We start from the raw sequence: 21,245 nt of genomic DNA on the forward strand, positions 1-21,245 counted from the left end.
GGTAACTTTTCAATGAAAGTAAAAAAGCCTCTTTGTTCCAGGTTGGGTGGGGACAAAATCTCTCACTTGTAGGCATGTCATTGTCGACGTCAGGATCTTGTGGCCATACAAACTTATTTCCTTTCTTTGTTAAGAATTTAATTGAAAGAGTCCCATTTTGAATGGACCTTATTTGACCTACAAAATATTCTTTGGTATCATTTACCACGTAGGGAACCACAACCCATGTATTAACCGTAAGGTTATTTAACTCATCTTCTGACAGTGGCTCGGGAGTTGTGTTTAAATAGTCGTGTTTGCTTCCATCTTCAGAGTCAGATGACGAATCTTTCTTCTGTCTCTTGGTGCTTTTCTTTGAAGTTCCAGATGGTTCTTTTTTTTACTAGTTTCTTGGCTTCTCTCATCAGTCTTCTGGTCTGTTCCTCTTCCTTTTTCTTCTTCTCGTCTTCTCTTTTCTTTAAGTATTCCTTATATTGTTGACTTGTAGCAACTGCTGGAATTTTTTCTTTCGATTTTCTTTTTTTTGCCGATGTTGTATCTTCGGGCCAAAACAAGCTTCTTTTAAACGGTGACTGTATGACTTCGTTGTTTTTTTTTTGTGGTGTGGAACAACTTAGCGCGGGAATATTAGTAGCAGATGGCAGAACATTGATTGTGTATGCATTCGAACAGCTCGGCATAGGTTCATCATGGTTAGTCATTGGACATTTTTTAGATGACTCCTCCAGGATGGGTCGTAGGTGGGCCTAAACCCCATGGCAGTGGTGATCTAAGTTGTTTGAAGCCGTGCAGAATGATTCGGCTGTAGTATTGCCTTCCTCAAGGTTGTATCTCACTCCTGTGTGCAAAGAAATTTGGCGCTTTGAAGCACCAAAGTGCATAGATTATATTTCCGAAGCGTATTTGGCTATGTAGTTTTGGGAGAAGTCAACTTGGAACACAAGTTCTCTACTCTTTTAGATTTTTTTCAGTCTCTTCAACACAGTTAATTGATGAATCATTGCATGAACTTTATTTTTAAAAGAAGGCAACAATTTCTTGAACAAATCAATCACTTATGAGATTAGAGCAACTTTCTCACTTTTCACAACCCTCTTCATCTTTTTCACTGCTCCTTTGATTATCTTATCTTCCGTTATCTTTCCCACTTATAGTAGGTATTTGATCTCTTCATCTGTGTAATCACAAAACTTCACACCTTTCAATTTGCACTTATTACAAGCATTCTTCATACATTTCTCATTTTTCACTGAGCAGACTGATGAATTTAAAACATCACTGGTGCTGGACTCTTTAATCACCTTTGCACTTTTTAAAGCACTCACCAAAAATTGGAGATTTTCATGATGCACACAGGCACAGGTTTTTCTGTCACGATTATTTGGCCTGGTTACCCAAAATGGCCTAGATCTGGTGAAAGTAGTGTAACTGATTTTCAAGTTAGGATTTTCCTTAATGAATCGTACAAACATATTCCTTGAAGTGTCCAGGAGAATCCTCCGCTGCACTTTAGTCTTCCCCTTTCTTACATAGTCTCTTTTACCTGGACACATTTTTGATACAGAGTCGTCTTCAAAGAATTTTTCAATGTTTTTACTTCTTTTATCCTGACTGTGTTGTACCTTTTTCTAGTGTATTTGAGGTTTGGGCAGAGTTCATTTGTTGTTAAGTATTGAAGCTTTTTGAAACATTTCCTCTATCAGTAAGCAAATTATAAACGTTAGCGACCTGATTCATAATTAACATACGTTCAACACTTACCTAAATATAAGTTTTTTGTTGAATAATTCCAAAATGGATTTGTTGAAAACAACGCACAAACAAACTCGTGTATCATTCACAGATAAACAGACGACTAAGCCGCCCTTCTTCCCGCGTTTTCGTTGGCTTGGCAGCAATTTCAAAATGCCGTGTACAATCGGCGCCGTATTGCGGGGACGCACATGTATTATCAAATAATGTGTTTTATGTTACTATTGATGGCCGAGATGTAAGGGTAACTGCCCTGGTACATGTTGCAGGTGGGGTCGAACCAGTGTTGGGAGGCATTTTTGTGACAGGTTCGGACACCACGGTTACAGGAAGATCTAGTTCCAACCCCATTGAGACATCCAATCCTAGATCGTTAAACACCCTCGTCCTCAAATATTTCTTCCTCTAATTCCATATTTGATGAAAAATCTGAAATCAATGAGGACGTTTAGCTCTTGTTGGATTGTTGTGGACATCATTGGATCTGGGTCGTCGATGGATTCACTGCAGACAACCTCTTCTCTATCCTCTTCTCTAAATATCTAGATTCACATAAATATCAAAGTTAATACAAACACATATATTGTAAATTACTTATTCGCTAAAGCAAATCCCAATGTTCCTAGTGAAAACCTGTAAGATTCTTACCTGAAATCACTGTGGTCGAGCAACGATAGACGAAACTTGTCATAACGAACTCAGAAAAGGAGGGAACTTATAACTTCTTCTTCATACTTGTAGAAAAAAACATCGCAAATGCATCTGGCTTATAATATAGCCGGTACAGCCGAAAAGGACATTATGTTTTGTTATGAAATGTGGCTGTGTCGGTATTTAGTACATTGTCGGTATTTGCATTTACCTTATGACTTTTTTAAATTTACGTTTACAGATTTTTTACAATAAATATTTTTAGCTTATTTATAAATTTATTGAACCACTTTTATTTTAATAAAAAATATTAAATATTACACATAAGTTACAAAAGCTGTTTAAAGACAAGTTCTTAAAAAGTTGTATACTTTTTTTTACTTGTTAGTGTTTTTTGTTCTACTTTGATTGTGCTCATAAGAAGTTTGGATATTTCTTCATTTAGTTTGGCGGTGATGTTGCATGTCCTTCCAGTGGTTTTTGTCATTTCCAAGGGATTTAATTATCTCAAAACTTTGTTTATAGGCACCCAAGCTTGGTCTTTCTTTTTTTTTCAAAGGCGGTTGTTGTATGAGGACATACATGTTTTTATGTCATACACTATTAAAATTTGTTTCTAATTTTATACGATAGTACTGTATATGTACAAAAAGTAAGTCTTTTTTATCCACAACACTTACATATTTTATGTGAACATTACTGATATTAATTTTTTTTTATGAAATCAGAGCTTGGTCTTAAGTGGTAGAGTTCACTCAACAGGTCTTTTAAAATTCCAGAAGCTGATAATGAATTTAGCTCAATAAGAGTTTAAAAAAATTTGTCACATTTTCCATCCCTTCTAGTTGTGTCCTGATGTTCACGATCAAACGCGATTTGTTGCTTAAAGTGATGTGGATTCGTCGAGAATGAGAGAAAACACTGCACTACTCTCAAAATTTTTTTTTACTAGATCAGCCTTCATTTCGTATATAATATTGGGACATTCTACATTTGAATGCAAGATTCGTACCATATCTAGTCCGTTGCAAATCTGGACGACAATTTCAGACTCAAATTCAAAAAAAGGTCTATTCAGCTTAGCCTGCTTATGTTCGGTTCTAAAAACTCGCTCAGTCGTTTCTTGTTGGTCCTGGAAAATTTTAGCAACAGATTCTTGTATTGAATTATTTTTTGCAAGGGAAACTATTTTTTCTGTTGCTTTATGGGCTGCAGAAACTCTGTTTTATGATGGCTGGGTGTCTTTTTTATGGTCTTCTGCCTGTGACTGAATTGTATTTCCCTAGCATTTGTTGCTACTCTTCAGGCTTTCAATTTCTCATTTCAACCCCTTTCATACCGTAAAACCGTCTAGACCCGGACACTTTTTTGCTATTTTTAGGTTATGGTGTCTTTATAACCTAGATATCACCAATAAAAATATTACCATTATAAAGTGTGTGTTTTATTTTTTATATCCCTGACATGTTTGTGTTGTTAGAAGTTAAGATAAAAAAAATAAATAAAAATAAAGTTTCCGGGTCAACCCACCCGATCGGTCTTGAGCCGGAAATGTACTTAAATAACACAATAAATTGCAAACTAACCTCTCCTGTCCGCATTCGGGCAGTGTTTTGTGTCGTCTGATGTCTTTTAAGTTATCAAAGCCTTTCAAAGCTTATGGTTGTCGATCTCTTCCCACAAAACTTCACGAGAAGCCAGTCCCCGACATCTCAGTCCTTGTAGGGCTCATTAGCCTCTTCATTTACAGGCAATTCATTGATGGTTAAATCCGTGAACATATATTCTGAGTCATCTGGATTAGAGCTACTATCTTCTGGGTCAGTCTTCAATCCTCTTCCTCTTCTTGCCTATTGCTGGTTTTTTGGGCGGCACAGTAGTAGAATCTTTTGATGTAGACGCCCGAGTGTTATAGACACAATCAGTTTGCGACACACTTTTGCCTAAGGCAACGTTTTTCTTCTTTTTTATCCTCGGCTGCCCCTGGAGTGTCATAACGCAGTTTTGACAACAGGTCAATCACCCCCTCTCCAACAAGTTCCACTGCTTTTTTTTTGTGATTCTTCTACGGAATTGGTGGGGAGCTTAGCTAATACAACGTTCGCATCTAGGGGTACAATGCCACAGGCTTTGAACCCGGCCTGTAGATTTTTTCCAGCATTTCCGGATATGGCATCCATCAATTTCCCAAAAAGGTGCGGGAAATGATTTTTTGGCAGACTTTACAGTTGGCGGTCTGCTGACAGCTTCCATTCCCCTAGATTCTCCCTCCACACATGTTTTAACGGCCTGAAGAAGGCAACGTCCAAGGGTTAAAGGAGGTGGGTGGCATTTGGAGGCATGCACACAAACAAAATTTCATTGTCCTCGCACAATTTTACAGCCTCAGGTGACACGTGTGTGGACAAATTGTCCCCAATCATGACTTTCTTACCTTCTTTAGATTTTGCCCAAGGCAAGGCAATGGGTTTAAACCAATCGGTAAAAGTAATTTTGTCATTCCCCCCACATTTGGATCGATTGTACCTCCTGCCTTCGGGACACTCTACAACCCAAGTGTCCCAAAGTCGTTTGACCTTGTAGCAAACATAAGGCGGTAAAACTTCACCACTTGAAGTCCCAGCAAACATTAGTGACACAGCACTCTTTGAGGAATTGAGTACCCTCTCTTGGTATTTTCTCCCTGTCTTGAAAACACACTTCTTGGCTCCAGGGTCATCCGTTAGATTTGTTTCATCGTAGTTCATGATATTTTCCTTCGGTATGTTGTCGAGTGTAACCTTCTGATATTAGCTGTGACTTTTTACTTGATCCAGCTACCTCTTTCTTTTGCTTTGCTTAGCTGTTGTACAAAACCCAGAAAGAGTTGGATTCGAACATTAGGAGTTACTTTGTTCCCCCTAGAAGCCCTAGATATACTGTCCTGGGCCTCCATGCTCAGATCCCACGTTGCCGGCTCAGAGACAGGGTTTTGCCCAGGGTTATATCAGCTCAATCGCTTGAATTAGCCGCACAATCACAATCACAATCCTCAGCCTTGTGCGATTCTTCAAGGATGAGTAATCCATAATGCATGGGTAAGCCCTCCGTGATGGAGGGGCTGTATTCACGCCTAGGCGCTGACCTACCTAGTTTCTGTAGTTCTGTGATATGGATCGCAGGTCGAAGTTTGGTAAATGATATGCATGTTAACGTTGGCATGGATTTATTCAAAAGTGACCGAGCACTCAATATAGGTCAAACGGTACACTTCAAACTCACTACAGTCCAAGTACAACAATGTACAGTCTGGGCGAATAATATAAAAGTAACATGATATATATATATAAAAGAAAATATTATGACAAGTTCTGTAGTCTCTTTAGTTTTATTGTCAGACATCATTTCCTCCTGAAACACACCAGTTAGCAAAATATTACTTTTATATCTGGGGAGGATAAAAAACAAATGTTATTGTCTTTATGTCCTTAAAATATTAGTTTTAACAAAGGTGACATGTAAAAAATGTGATACCAAAAGTTGATTTACAATATTAAATTGATTGATTACATACGTTTATTCCAGCTCTTTAATACCGAACAAATTATCGTCCTCACTACTGTCGCTGTTTCCTAGAGATATTATCATTGATTCTATGAGGTTGTTGATCCGCGGCTCAGCTGAAGCGTAATTATTTTCAATACCTTTCACATACTCCTACTTGTTCTTCCATTCTTTTGCACCAATGAGGTTGAAATTTTCCTCTTCGAATGACTGTATGCTCTCGAAGCTTCGTGTGACATATCTGCTAGCTACGTAATTTTCACTTCAGCCCAAATAAGTTCTATTGGGTTTAAGTCTGGGTGGTAGGTGTGGAGACGATGAATAACATGGTCAGTATCCGCGAGTAGTTCATCAAGTTTGTAACAAACAAAACTTGGTTTGTACTGCAGAATAAGATTGTACAAAACTTCAAAACCAGCATTTTGTCAAAAAATTGTATTGGTAATCACCCGTAGTTTTCAATGTCTTCCGCATTGTCAAGGGGTCAGAGACACAAACCCAGCTTCATTAAACGTTGCCCTTTAAAAATGGGATCACGCATTCCTTTGGTTGAGTCATCTGACCACGATAGGCTTGACACATGGTCAGTTAAAATGTACGACTCGTCCATGAAAATAATTGATCTACCCTCACTTGTATGACGTTTAAGTGCTCTCAAATAAGAAATTCTTTTTTCTCTGATTTCAAGGGTCTTAATCAAAACTTTGGGGTTGTGAATTCCTCCACTTGAAACCAAGCTCTTAGATTCTATTATATTTTATTACAAGGTCTCCGTGTGGTCTACACATTGAAGAATGGTTTCTCCCAAAGTAACAAGAGGTCTGGTCAGAGTCCACAAGACTTGTTGGTTGCCTTCACACCAAAGACCAAACACTTTTACGGTGATTGCTTCATTTCCAGCTGGTCGACATGCATCCCCAAGCCAGACTGATCAAGTAGCCGAATCAGAGGGTCAAGCACCATATTGAAGATCAGGGATGATAGGGGATCTTCCTGCTTGCTCTTCTGAGTCAAACCTCGAAGTTCCCCACACATCCCGGCAATGGTTCTAAAAACCACAGGCGGGGCTCTGCGTCCGACAAGCGCCCTCTCGATGGCCCAGTGGGGGACAGAGCTGAATGCTTTTGAAACGTTTGTTACTGCCACTGACAAACTGGATCGCTTTTCCTTCCAAATTAACTCGTCCAGATAACAAGTGTTGGCAAAACATCCATTCCTAGCAACAAAGCCGCGCTGCCTCACATCCAAGACAACTTTCTCCCTTAACCTATCCTCCAGTACTCTGCTGAAGAGCCTCGAGAACACGTTGCCAATAGTTATCTGCCTCCCTGCTGGTGCCTCGCTGGAGTTGTTACAGGGGATCTGCTGACCCTTGAAGACTTGGCGAAGGCCTTAGCAGCTTCCTCTTCCCTACTACCAGACATCCTAACCAAAATCTAGAAAACCCGGCAAATCCACCGTCGAAGTCTTTGAACATGAAAGCGTCTTCAGTGCGTACCCTGTTGAAATCTGCAGAAATCCGCGGCTTCAGTAACTCCAGACGTTGAAGTCTCCTTATTGTATCCCTTTGCCTCACTTTTTCTGTCCCTAAAAGGGACTAAACAAGAAAATTTTCTTGAGGGGAATTCTTCCTTTAGAGGGTAAGCACGAAGACTGAAATTATCCACCCAGGGTAAGCCCAGAACAAAATCCCATTCCCATGCAAAAAAAGTGGCCTCCAAATATTCTTCCTCTTCTCGCCTTTTTTTTAAAGGGTGGGAACCGGACCGGAACAATAAAAGTCGTGAGTTGTCTGCAATCACAGTATTGTTTTTCTTAATTTTTACACCCCAATCTTCACATAATCTGATAGAATATTTAGCAATATAATCAGCAGTAGGCTATGTGATTCACTTAACACATTCGCTGCTGCTAAAAAATTCTAATGCACCTACAAATACTGAAAATAGTTTTCACTTAAAATCTTACCTTTCGTGATAGAAATGACGATATCTGGCATCGAAATGGAAATTCCAGTGGCGTATCTATGGTCCTGGGCATCCAGAATCCATGGGTCACCGGTGACGCAGTAGCATTGGGCGATGAAACGCCGCCGGACACCACCTCTTCTGCTGCCGGGTTTCGACACAAGTCACTTTGTTTGGTAGAAATAAGTTCAATGTTAATAATTACCTAAATAAATTATTGGACTATTAAATAGTGTAAATTTTACACTCCTCCCACTCTCCCTTTTCTCTCTCTGGCTGGTTGTCATGGTATTGTTGAAAGCACTGGCCAATGCAGAGGCCAGGTTTGTCAACACATGTGCCACAAAGATAGGCTGTTTTGACCCTTTTTCCGGTCAGTTTCATTCACGATCTGCAGTTCTTTCTTGTAGAAATCTATTTTTGGCATCACGTTCTGTGCTTTTCACAGACTGATTGGCACTTTATTGGGCGCTTTTCTGAGCCAGTGACTCTACTAACTCGGCGCGAAACGTTACGAGCGAAATTATGACTTTTAGTCTATAGTCATAAAATGTCTTCATCTCATTGAACATATTGTACAATGCATAAGAGTTCAAGAGTATCCTCTGAAGAATATGAAGGAATATCTTCTTATACCATCGAATGGTTTTATGCTCTGAAGGGTCATCATCTAAAGTAGTAATTTATAGAAACACTTCACGTCAAACATCAACGGGTAATGCAGACTTCAAAAGGCAAACTTAATGTTGGTTGTTTTGTCTAAGGCTTTACGAAAACAACAGGTTTGGTTAAGCTACGTCATTGGTCTTTATGTTATGTTCCTCTTACAAATTTCAGTAGCCTATACCGGTGCCTATTTTGAACACTGTATTTGATACATGATTGCAATTGGTGGAAGGTAGAACTGGTACATTGACATTGTATACTTTCTTAGCAACCTACATGATACTGATACTACTAACCATGTCATATGATTATTGTTTCAGAGACAAGAAAAGCAAAAGGCAAACTTAGCACTAGCTCGGCAACGTCAAAAAGAGTTGAAAGAAAGATTGAAAAATGCAGAATACCAGTAAAGATACTCCACCAATAGAAGAAAGTTATGATAAGGAAATAGAAGAACTAAGTTTGGTTGAGCGTTACTATACTCCGAGATATCGGGTGAACTTTGAGCAGCAAGGAGACGACTTCTGTGTGTTGTTCCACTCTAACCGTATCTGTGTCATTTCGCTTGCCCCGTCCCACACTGTGCTGACCGAACACAAACAAGTCTCAAAGATCATTGTAAGTTGATGTTTCTTGATATGTTCCAATTATATTTAACCCACCAATTTTTCTTATGTATATATTATCCCCTTGTATTTATGATAGGTATAATAATATTTGGTAAAGTTGAATAAGGCTGTTAGTCTGTGTTATAATATACAAGACACTTTTTCGACTATCCCCAAAGATTTTCTACGATAATGTCTAGACAAGTTTACCATAGTTGCATGTGATTAAATACACGGATATGGATTAACAACTTCAAACATTAGATAGTAGGGTTTCACGGTCGTAGTACTCTGTCGAATCCAGGTCTTTGGAATAACCATGTTGTTGATTTGGTCGATGTTTCGGATGCATTGCAGAACCTAGTTTTCATCTCCACTATCACACTGTCCAAGATGACTTGAATACTCTAATTTTAAAAATGGACTTAGAATCGTGATCATGGTACATCACATCGTCTGCATTGTTTCCGTCTTCATCAGATGGTTTCTTTCTTTGCTTTTACTCCTCCTCAAGTTGCTGTGGCCAACCTATATTTTCTGCCACAAGGAGAACCTCATATATATTATGTCCCATCCGTAATTTCGAAGTTGGCTTAGGAAGTCCGGATCAAAGAATTCAGTTTTCTTGAAGCATTATCCACTTTCTCACCAAGGTGTTGTAATACTCAGTTTAACATGTCTATTAATTTCAAAGCTTTAAACCAAATTGACAAAAGAAGAAGGCAATTGAAGGTCTTAAAATATTTTTTTAGACCTTCTATGTCTCGACGACATTGATGATAAATTAAGACCTGAGCCATGACTATTTTCCACCGGCGAATGTCATGACTCCTTTTCAATGGTCAAGTTGTTTTTTTTTATAGTATGTGTTTTGCCATGCTACTATTGAACGACCCTCTGTGACTCTGTGCGTTACGCTTTTTCTTACGCCCGCTAACCTCTTTATTTCAATTTAAGTTAAGATTTTTTACTTTATTTTACTTCAATTTTATGTGTTCAAAAGTTACCTTATAAAGGTACAGGTTTTAAGTTTTTATAAAATTTATATAAATATAGTTTATTTATGGAGCTGCAAGATCTGAATTGTTTTCAGATTCCAGTACTGTATTCATATAATTTTCTTACAAATTCATCGAAGAGTCACTTATTGAGATAACACTATTAAAATCATTGGTTCTCTCTTTTCAATAACTTACTGAAGATAATGCATTCCGTTCAAGTTGCTGTACGTGTGAGGCCGTTAGTGCCTCATGAGTTGGAGAGTGGATGTAGATCTTTTGTGGAAGTCATTCCTAAGGCACAGCAAATTATAACCAAGATGAGAAATGATAAGTTTACTTTCAACTACGTGTTCGACAGCAGCACACCACAAATTGACATTTATGAAACAGTTGTTCAGAACGGTAATTATTAAGCTGCTTTTCCAGTTCCTCTTTCTCATGTAACAGATGGGGTGCACAGAAGGAGCCTCCCCGAAGATTGTGACCATTAAACAACGCTTAGAATGACATCACAATCGGGCGCACCCCGGGCAACTCTGACATTTCCGCGGCAAATCCTTCTGCAACCTACAAGACTTTGAAAAAAGCTAATTGGTTTGCATTAGGGCTCTGTCGAGACTCGCTCCTAGCTTCTGTTTTCTTCAGCTCAGAATGTTCAGGAGGACAAGGTGTGCCAGGCTGGTTGGAAACTATTCAAAGTCTGAGTTCTTCAATTGTTTGCTTTAGCCTGTTGATTTCCTGCTTCTGAGGATCCTGATTGACAACCGGTTAGTTCTTGATTTTCCGTGCTCGGTCAGCATACCGCAGAGTATTGACCGTTTCGTCCAGGTTATTGTCAGCAGGACTTACACAAGCTAACATGAGAGTCAGAGCGTTGCCAAGTTCAACGAACATTTTGTTGATAGCTCTCTGAATAATGCCCTGATCTGCAGGGTTTGCAGAGGACTAGATGTTCAATGTCAGCGTCTCATTCCTCGAGCTGTATAATGAACTGCTGATTGATTTGCTGAGCGAGAACAAGAACAGCAGAGTAGATCTCGCTGGGTCAGAACGGTCCAAGAAGACCAGAGATGAGGGAAAACGTTTTATAGAAGGAGTGAACATCAACAAAGAGTTATTATAAAGAGGGGAACGTCATCTCCTCATTGTGTGACGGGTCTGTGTTTGTCAACAACCGAGACAGCAAATTGACGAGGCTGTTGCAAGACTCTCGGTGGCAACGCTCTGACTCTCATGTTAGCTTCTGTAAGTCCTGCTGACAGTAACTTGGACAAAACAGTCAATACTCTGCAGTATGCTGACCGAGCGCGGAATATCAAGAACTAACTTCAACCACACCCTGAGTGGCATCGACCCTTCGCTAAACGACGATCAGAAAACAAGTACACAATCACTCAAAGTACTCATTGATGAACTTAAAACTGAAAACAAGAAAAGTGAGACAGAAAGAATTCAGTTTGAGGAACAGCTTCGTGCTGCGGAGAAAAGTTTGAATCAGTCAAGTCATCGAGCTGACGGTCGTAGTAGCCGCTTTAAAAGCTAACGCCACTTCTCCTTTTCATCTCGAATCATAAAGAGCATATTAGTTAATGATTTATTTTTTTTACGTTTTATAACTTCTATGGCTAGAAGAATTTTCATGTTCAGGCACTCATCAAATAGCTTTTTCCATCGCTTTCCTGTCGAAAACCCTTCAGGAAGTGCTGTTGCGGATGAGGCAAGCTGCTAAATAATTTACAAGGTAATCAGTAATAAGCTTGTTTTACCTTACTCCAAACAAATCAATCAAGGGAGACTAACTCACAGTATGTAATTCTTTTTTAAATATCATGGAATATATTTAAAAATATATTCATATTAATGGAACTGAATTTCCTGCAGAATCAATTGGGAAATGATTTGGCAATGGAACATGGGTATATTTCAAATCAATCCTGGGATCAAATTTAGGGTCGCCTATGTGTGGGGGGGGGGGTGTACCTGCTGCAAGGCCACGAAGAAGTAATACTCACTTTGGTTGTGGTCAATATCTCAGGCTTATCACTCTCATCTGTACTGATTTCTAATTTTGGTTCGTCAACTTTTGGCAATATTGATTTATCACCATTTGGCAATAATGATTCATCATTTAGGTTATCAGAAGGATTTCCTGTAAGATGTGATTCCACAGCGGAAGTGACCGTTGATGGTGAGAGCGGAAGACTATAAGACGTCGACCAGGACGGCCAATAAATAATAGGAGGCCGACGAACTGGTAGACATGAACGAAATACAAATAATACTATTGTCATATACAGCAAATATAATACAGCAAGCACCCTTCCGTGTTAGGTTTAAGTGTGCTCTCCAACAGCTGCCTGAAGATTTCACATTTAATTTAGGACTGTTGGTTAATCGCTGCATATAATTTCCAAGCCGAACAAACAAGTGGTGATCGCCGAACCTTCAGCCTTTGTTGTCATAGAGGAAAAGTTATTTCACCATTTTTACGTGTTTCACCTATAATTCAAAGACTACTTGAAAATCGTGTGTCGATGGACCTCTCCCAAAAGCAGATGTGTGTGAATTATATTGAGAACATAAGATTGTTCAACACATAATTTGCAATGGTTAGCTCCGAGTGCCGTATGGATGATAGCGTTGCCAATATTGTCTACAACTTCAAGATTCATGACACAATCTATCACTGCATTGGAGGGCTTATCCCTCACGACTTTCATCATCCAAAATATGCTGAGTTATATTTTTACGACGTCGACATTGCAAATCGAGAAAGACTCAACGATGCAGCAAATCAAAACTGTGACCCGCAAGTGATGGAGGAAATTGCTTTACATTTGGCAGCGGTAAATCCATTCGTTCAATCTTTCAAGATGCGCGAAATTGTTCAAGAAGCAGCACCAGAAGAAACGGCAAATGTTAGAATGTTTATTATGACTACTCCTAATCAAGATTCTAGACGATACAATGATGCAAGGTGCATTGACGTCGCTGCAATCTTTAAATCTGACAATGGTGCTCCGCCTGGAGAACGAAGTTTGGTAGTGTATCCCAAAGCTGAACAGCTACGTTTTGTTTCTGTTTTGTAGCCATCACTCGATCCAATTAAAACTAGATTTTTTAAAATAGCAACACTTAAGATTAACTGCCTACATGCATTGGTGGACAGAGTTTCTCCTTGACAGCGACGATTTCGTGCGCCAGGTATGCTGGTATTATTTATTTTAAAACTCGACCAGCTCAAAATTGAAGTCAAAGACAGCATAGAATTTTTTGGCTTAGAAATAAAAAGTGCACTCAAATGGAACTGTCATGTTGAACTTGCTCACTAAAATTTCTTCTGGCCTCTACGCATTGATTAGACATCACAACTTAAGAGTTCTACATACATTTCATTAAGATGGAATGTATGTTGTTGAAGCAGTTTTATCCATATAGAATAGATTTCAGGAATTGTAGCTAATCGGTAATAATCATTAATATAACACCAGAAATCGGGGCTGTATCACAAAGAGCTCTCACGCTCTAGAACTTCTTAAAAACCTAAATATGCTGGTTCAAAATTTTATAACAAAGTGCCATAAAGGATAACAGATGAGGCAGTACGTCATTAACAAAGCTATTTATTCTTTCGATGAGTTATAGTAAGTAATGTTAATTTTTGCATTGTTAATTTTAAGAAACCTTTGTTCATAAAGTTTCAACACCTGTATTTGACACTATTTATACGTATGTATTCTGTCCTACAAACAAATAAAGGTTTTTCGAATTTGAATCTCCGAAGCTATAATACCGAATTCCGAAGCTATAATTCATTTGCCTCGGTTAACCTGGCGGCTCGGATAATCAGACCTGGGGTAGTCGGACTTCATTTGTAGGCCTACTTAAAATATTCTGCTTTTATCCTTGTACACCAGTTCCAGTAATTCTTTTTTAAGTAATGTTTTGCCCACATTGAAATAGTTGCAGAAATATATGACTATGACATCACCATTCATTTCACTATGGTGGTATCCTTGGATTTCAAAGTCAAAGTCAAAACATTCTTTATTCATTGTTTTGTAGCGTTAGTACATTGAACATGCGTCATTTCTTAAAACTAATCCTTATAATACAATTTCTGTCAACAAGTACAACAATGTTAAAAACACCATCATTTCCATTGGCAAATATTAAATTTAAGGCCGTTAGTTATTTTAAAACTCATCTAGTGAGTATAATGCTCTCTCAACCAGGTGTTCTTTTAATTTTCTCTTAAATTTTGAAAATTCTTGATTTGTGTCTATTATGCTAGAAATTTTGTTTAAATATTTAGACCCTATATAATTTGGCTTTTCTCAAACATTTTTAATCGGGGACTTTGTAACCTTATTTTTTTATTGTTTCTTGTATTATAATGGTGGATCAACTGACCAGTCTCAAATTGCTCTTGATTTTGTTTTGAGTAAACGATAGTTTCATATACATGAAGACTAAATACCGTCATAATTCTTAATTCTTTAAAATGTTCTTTAACATGGTCAGTTTGTTCCATATTGAGCATTATTCTGATTGATTTCTTTTGTAGTTTTAATATCTCATTCAGATTATTAATATTGGTTGCTCCATAAACATGTATATTGTAGGCTAAATGAGAACGAATCATACCGTAATAGACCATTTTGAGAGTTGTCAGATCACAAATATTTGTTAATGTCCTGAGAGCAGACACACCCGAATTCATTTTTGCCAGTACTTTTTCAACGTGGGAGTTCCAACTGAGACTGCTGTCTATATTTAGGCCTAAAAAGGTTGTTTGTCGAACAGGTTCTAAAGATGTATTATCAATTTTTATGTTGGGGAAAGCAATTGTTTTGTTTTTGGTGGAAAAGTTAATATAATTAGTTTTAGAAATGTTCAAAAATAAATTATGCTCAATTAAAAACCTTTGGATATTAATGAGTTCTGAGTTTGCCACAGATTCTATATCCTCCAATTTTTTCCTGATATCTTTAAGTTTGAATCATCTGCATAAAGAATTATTTTGCTCTCCCTTTGATTTATACTAGTGTTTGGTTCAAACCGTTGATGTAGATTATGAACAATAAGGGGCCCAAAATTGACTCTTGAGGTACACCTGTTTTTATTTTTTCAAGTTTTGATGTTATTTTTGTTGTACTGTTTTTGTGAGTGTGTGTTACTTCTACATATTGAGCTCTGTTTTCTATATATGACTGAAACCAATTATAAGAAATGTTGGTAATTCCCACATTCTTTAGAATTTCCAACAACTTACTGTGGCAATCATTATCGAATGCTTTTTTAAGGTCCATAAAGATGCCAATACATGTTTCACCTTTATCTATTGAATTTAGAATGGTTTCCACAAATTCTGCTGTTGCAGTCCCAGTTGATCTCCCCTTACGGAAACCATGCTGAGATTCATCTAACAAACCCTCCGTCTCTAAATATTCCAATAGCCTTTTGTGCATGGCTCTCTCATAGATTTTTGAGAATGTTGGGAGCAACGATAAGGGCCTATAATTTGAAATTTGTTTAGGATCACCTTTTTTTAGAGCTGGTATTACTTTGGCTATTTTTAGTTTGTGCGGAAAAATTCCAGAGACAAAGGATGAATTGATCAGATGATCCATTACCTTGCATATTGCTGGGCCAATAAACTTGATCACTTTTATTGGTACTTCATTTCTATTGGAAAATCAACGTTTAGTTATCTACAAATTTATTTTCATTTCCATAATGAAAGACTACTAGACGCCTACCGTTGCCACTTGGATTTCCAATCAATTAAGTCCATTTGGAAGTTTATTAAGAAAAGCATCTTTTCATTACATTTGTTTTTTACTTTAAATATTTGTGTACAATTTCTGTAAATACTTTGTTGGAAAAAAGATTTATTCATTCATTCCTTCATTGATGTACTGAAATGAATAAGGTTATATGAATTGAACAAAGCTTATAAGTATTTTCTTTTATCCAGTATCACGTGTCTCCGAATGTGGACCGACTCAACAACACAGTGTCAGGAAAAGGCAAACGAGGAGCACAAATACTGACCCCTTCGTCTGTCATATTTTATCTCAATTGTTCCGACGGCAGCCAGTACGCGGTGAGAAGCTGTGTTCCCGGGAAACTCGTTGAGGTAAGAGTCACTAAAACTGTGTTAGGTGTTTTGTTAGTAATTTTTATCTGTGTTAAACTTGTGCCTAAAGCAAAATAAAAATAAAAAAATTAAAATATAAAGGTACAAGCGCTTTGAAGGAATCATCGTCATAATTAGTGATATTTTCTATAGTGGAGTTGTTTTTTCCTTAAGGGTGGCGGGTTTGATGAAATAGGATCAAACACAGAGCTAATAGTTGTAGGTCGTGACTGATGCTGACAATGTTACTGGGCATTAAGATCATTTTAAAACATTATTCAAAGATGGGCTACCTCCTCAGGAGGACGGCCCACTAGGAGTCAGAAGAAATGTAGGCAAAGGTTGATATGCACATCAAATTAATTAATTTCTTAGTCTTTGGTTTCTCTTATTTTTTTTGTTATCTGCATCTTCAACTTCGTCCTCTTCATCTTTTGGCTCTTCTGCTGGTTTCTCTTCCTCTCCCTCTTCCAATGGAACTTCTTTGGTCACTGTCTATATATTTAAAAAGATAATAAAAAAATAGTTAATAGAATGCTCATTTTTAAAATTGTTGACATTAACTGGTTCAAATGGTTCCCATGTAAAACCTGAATTAAGTAGCTTATAGTATTAATCAATGCATCTATTCAGTAAAAATAACTTTGTTTCTAGCTACAAGTTAGAGTACACAAACTAATGAGAAAATTATTTAAAAGAAATAACAGAGAGATTTTCAATAGATAATTATTATAGTTTTATTGGTGATACAATGAAAACTATTTGGGAAATAATTGTAAAAAAATGAGTGACAAACTGATATTACAGTATAAAGTACTGGAAACTACTTTCAGCATCACCATTTCATATTATGTTAGTAATTTTTGAGCTTTGACAAAAAAACTCTAACTTATTAATAAACAAAGACATGAAAAAGGAATCTGTAAATAATTCATGTCTAGGAAGGATATTTTTTAGATTCATAAAATATGCGGGTAAAGTCCTAGTCTGAGCTCTGCTCGGAGCCGTCGGAGTGATTGCTGGAGATGAGTCTGGAGTCAGGGCTGGAGACGGGCCTTGTGTCGAGGCTAGAGTTCACTTGAACTATGACAGCCCCCAAATCAGAAATCAAAACATGAGTTCTTTATTTTCCTGACTAAACTCATTTTCATCACTTTCATTTTCTTCCTCAACAACACTTGTTTTTGTAAACATGTGTTTAAGTTTTGTTGTTCTTCGTTATCTATTTATAGACTTTCTGACCACCTTTTCGGAATGATTTTATGTAATTTCTTCACATGAAGTGACCGCATTACTGGGTTGAAACCGGTCGCCGTTCATCGATGTCTTGATGATATTGACGGATTAAGGTATTTTTAGCCTCTAGTATTAATTTAAATTGTGACCAGGAGACAAAAACATCAAAAATGATATGATGTCAAAAACTGGAGATACAACACTCGCATTCTCACCAGCAATATATTAAAACAAATATATAATAATTTGAATTCATCACTGACAACACCTTGTTATAGATTAATGACCAGCTGATGGAGAACCCCAACCTAGTGACAGAACGACCGTCGGACCGTGGGTACCTGGCCGTGGTGTTGCCGACCATCCCAGTCAGCGGCCGGTACAAGGAAGAGCTGTTAACTCCGGAACAATACCTCAGCAGAGACACATAGTTGTACCTAATGTTTCAGTAAAGTTTATTTATTGCTATTTTTTTGTTCATTTAATTACTTTGTCCTAAACTCGTTGTATTTTCTCTTGTAAATTGGTAAAAAATATCAGTTTATTTTGATGTGATGATGTGTCAGGGCACATGGGCTTGGATTATAAAAATAATTGTTTACGTTTCATCAACAATTTGTAAACTAAAAATAAAATTGTTTATTGCAATTTGCAATTTCTGCAACCTGTTTTAAATATTTAGAAAAATGGCAGAAATATATGGTACCTATCTTTACAAATATAATAGGTCATAAATCAAGAATAAGAATACATCTTTTTTTGAAAATATTTAGTTCCTTAACCCTTTCAGTGCTAGGCCAATAATTCATATTTTGTAAGACTTTTTTGTTTGTCTTTTAATTTCATTACCTGTTGTTGAATTTTAACTGTCATGTTGTCACTATTTTATTAATTAGGCTAATTTTGAATAATAACACAATAAGAAAATATATAAGAAAGATAAATCCCGCTATTTGTAGTAAACATTAAATAAAACTTAGTTTTTGTTGAAATTTTCCTGGTTTTCCTATAAATTTTTATGTTCTGATAGCATTATTTGAAACCAAAATCTCATAAAATCAAAAGACATATAGTTTACAATGTAACATTGAATTTAACCTTGATTTAGTTGGACGAGGTTATCGTAATATAGCCATTTTAGGGAAACTAATGTTTTGTAGCAAAGTCTCAGGAACACATTTATGATCACTGTTGTGTTTAAACTAAAAGATTGCATCTAAATAGTTCGTGACTAACTGGTGCTGCTACCTAGTAACGCATTGAACAACCATCTGCAGCGCCATCTGTTCGCAATCGGTGGCGACAGCTTAAATACCGGGTTTTGACTCCCCAGTCTTCAAGCACAGATAGCCGAGAAGGCTAGGGCGTGTGTCACTTGGCCAGTGGCATTTGTCTGCTCGGGTTCGAATCCCGTCCTGTGTGGCAAATAATTGGTGACCTGTGTGTTTGTAGCGATATACTACAACCACTGGGGCATAGTGAGGTGTTCATAATCCTTGGTTTAGACATACACCTCGAAATCATCGGATTGGGCGAATCTTTTAGCTAAGTGGTTGATAGTGTATCCTATGAACATGCAGGTCACCAATGGCCGTTTTGCTATTTTTTGTTAAAATAACCTTCCTCTCTATATCCCTTAGAGATTTTTTAAAACAACGATATATCGTTTCATAGCACTGAAAGGGTTAAACCACATATTATGGTCAAATTGAATAGTATATATATGTTTAAAAAAGATCCAGGTCACAGCGCTTCGACAAACACCAACCAATCTGTCTACATAATCAACAAATACCAGCTTCCCATCCGCAATATCTACAACCATTATGCAGAAATATTCTTCACTCATCTCAACAGGGTTGAAAACAATTCTATTATTGTTCTGATACCGTCATGTGTAACCTACTAACCTCAGCATTAAACCTACTCCTTATAGATTATCATCCTTATGGATCAGGTGAAAAACATTTGTAAGGCAAGTTCTGTTCAAATAAACGGTGGTGAGTGGTTTATGAAAAGGGCTATTTTATTTTCTACTATTTCGATATCACTTACCTACTTATGAATCATTGCTTTGTATTGTGAAATCTTAAATAGAGAGTGTAACACATAAATCTATATATATAAAAGGCAAAGCCCTCACTGACTGACTCACTCACTCATCACTAATTCTCTTACTTCCCATTTACCTAGGAGGCTGAAATTTGGTACACTGATTCTTTAGGCATTAAATAGGAAAACTAAGCTGTTTTTATTCTGATTGGACTCTCGGGCTCCGCCCCAGTGGCTCTGGAGTTTCCCATGTTAACCTTATGAGTACTCATATTTAAATGGAATTAATGAACCTTAACAGCTGTTTCAATTAAACAAGTTGGTTCTGTTCTATGATGTTCAATAGCATTTAAGTTACAAGGATTACCAACAGGGTGCAGCACTATTATTTCTTTTACATTTATGACAACAGCTAATTTGCAACCAAAAGATGAGTGAGCGTAGCGAACGAACTCCAACCTGGAGGCGAGTTAGCTTAGCGAACAAGCTAACCTGAAGGCAAGTGAGTGCAGCGAACGAGCTCCAACCTAAAAGTGAGTGAGCGTAGCGAACTAACTTCATCCAGGACGTGATTGAGCCATGCGAACGAGCTCACTTATGAAGTTAAACGGGGCAAAGCCCGCGGGTTCAGCTAGTCATCAAATAAACCCCAAAATAAAATAGAAACATAAAAACTGGCTTCAGACTTTACAATAGGATGAGTAACTGTAGAAAACCCCTGAGAATTAAGGTAGAGAAATCAACCTTTGGTATCCAAAAAATGGTCTGGACAAAGTTTCTGCCACAGTTTCAGTGGCTCTCTTTGTGACAGGGCCGTACCTAGATGCTCCTTTGTACGTGGCCAACCAGCGTAAGTGCGGGTCCGGGTTTTACATCAGTAAAACACATTTTTAAGCAATTGTGGCTCTTAAACATAAAGAAATTACTCAGATTTTGTTATTGAAAACTCAAATTTAACTTCTTGCTAGACTATAATTATTTTTTAATGGTTTATGCTTAAATGGTTTTGGTAAAAATAGATTTTTATAAAACATAATCATCCGTTATCCCGATTTCATCTCAATGCTTGTAGCTACATAGGTATGTAATTAAGTAAACAAAAGTATCCCTTTTTGTGGATAAGTAAGTTACAACAACAATCAACACAGAAAAATATTTACAATGTTACATACAATGAGTACAATTTGTACAGAGTTGTTTACATAAGTTGCAATAGTAAGAACTCTGTTCTCCTAAAAACAGAAAACATAAAAAACTACTGTTTTCTGACATCATCAATATTTACAATTGCACTTTCCTTCTTTAACGAAGAGCAAACACATCGATTACTTAATTAAAATAAATTGTTGATGTCATACTTGCCAAATTTGTCAGTCGAGTTTCGCACATGCTCGATCTCAAATAGCTTTTTTATTATCTTGAGCTTGCTGAAACTACGCTCGCAAGATGCAACACTGACAGGCATCGTTAAAAATATCCATAAGGATATTTATATATTTGGATAAGCATCTTTCACCTCATATTTTGAAATGACCTTTAGGAGATCCAAGTGAGAAGCCTTCTCAAAGTCTTTTTTAAGTTCTTTTGCCTGGAACCTAAAAGCAGCTACTTTATTCACTACTTCAAA

General features: G+C 37.2%; 1 protein-coding gene across 4 annotated transcripts in view; it reads left to right on the plus strand.

Annotated features, from left to right (window-relative positions):
- LOC128985623 (protein Abitram) overlaps positions 1-21,245 on the plus strand; it is a 301,921-nt gene that overhangs the window by 266,507 nt on the left and 14,169 nt on the right. For 3 of the 4 annotated variants that reach the window (XM_054405324.1, XM_054405325.1, XM_054405322.1), the window contains exons 3-5: positions 8,900-9,197; positions 16,169-16,330; positions 17,845-18,034. In XM_054405324.1, the coding sequence (XP_054261299.1) occupies positions 8,973-9,197; positions 16,169-16,330; positions 17,845-17,997 (540 nt within the window). In that variant the 5' untranslated portion in view covers positions 8,900-8,972 and the 3' untranslated portion in view covers positions 17,998-18,034. Of the gene's footprint in view, positions 1-8,899; positions 9,198-16,168; positions 16,331-17,844; positions 18,035-21,245 lie in introns of those variants that run through there. The other variant, XM_054405326.1, reaches the window with a different exon arrangement.

Source organism: Macrosteles quadrilineatus, unplaced genomic scaffold (assembly GCF_028750875.1).
Source record: "Macrosteles quadrilineatus isolate MER2022 unplaced genomic scaffold, UCM_ALF_1.0 Scaffold_2__2_contigs__length_208266976, whole genome shotgun sequence".
Taxonomy (NCBI): domain Eukaryota; kingdom Metazoa; phylum Arthropoda; class Insecta; order Hemiptera; family Cicadellidae; genus Macrosteles; species Macrosteles quadrilineatus.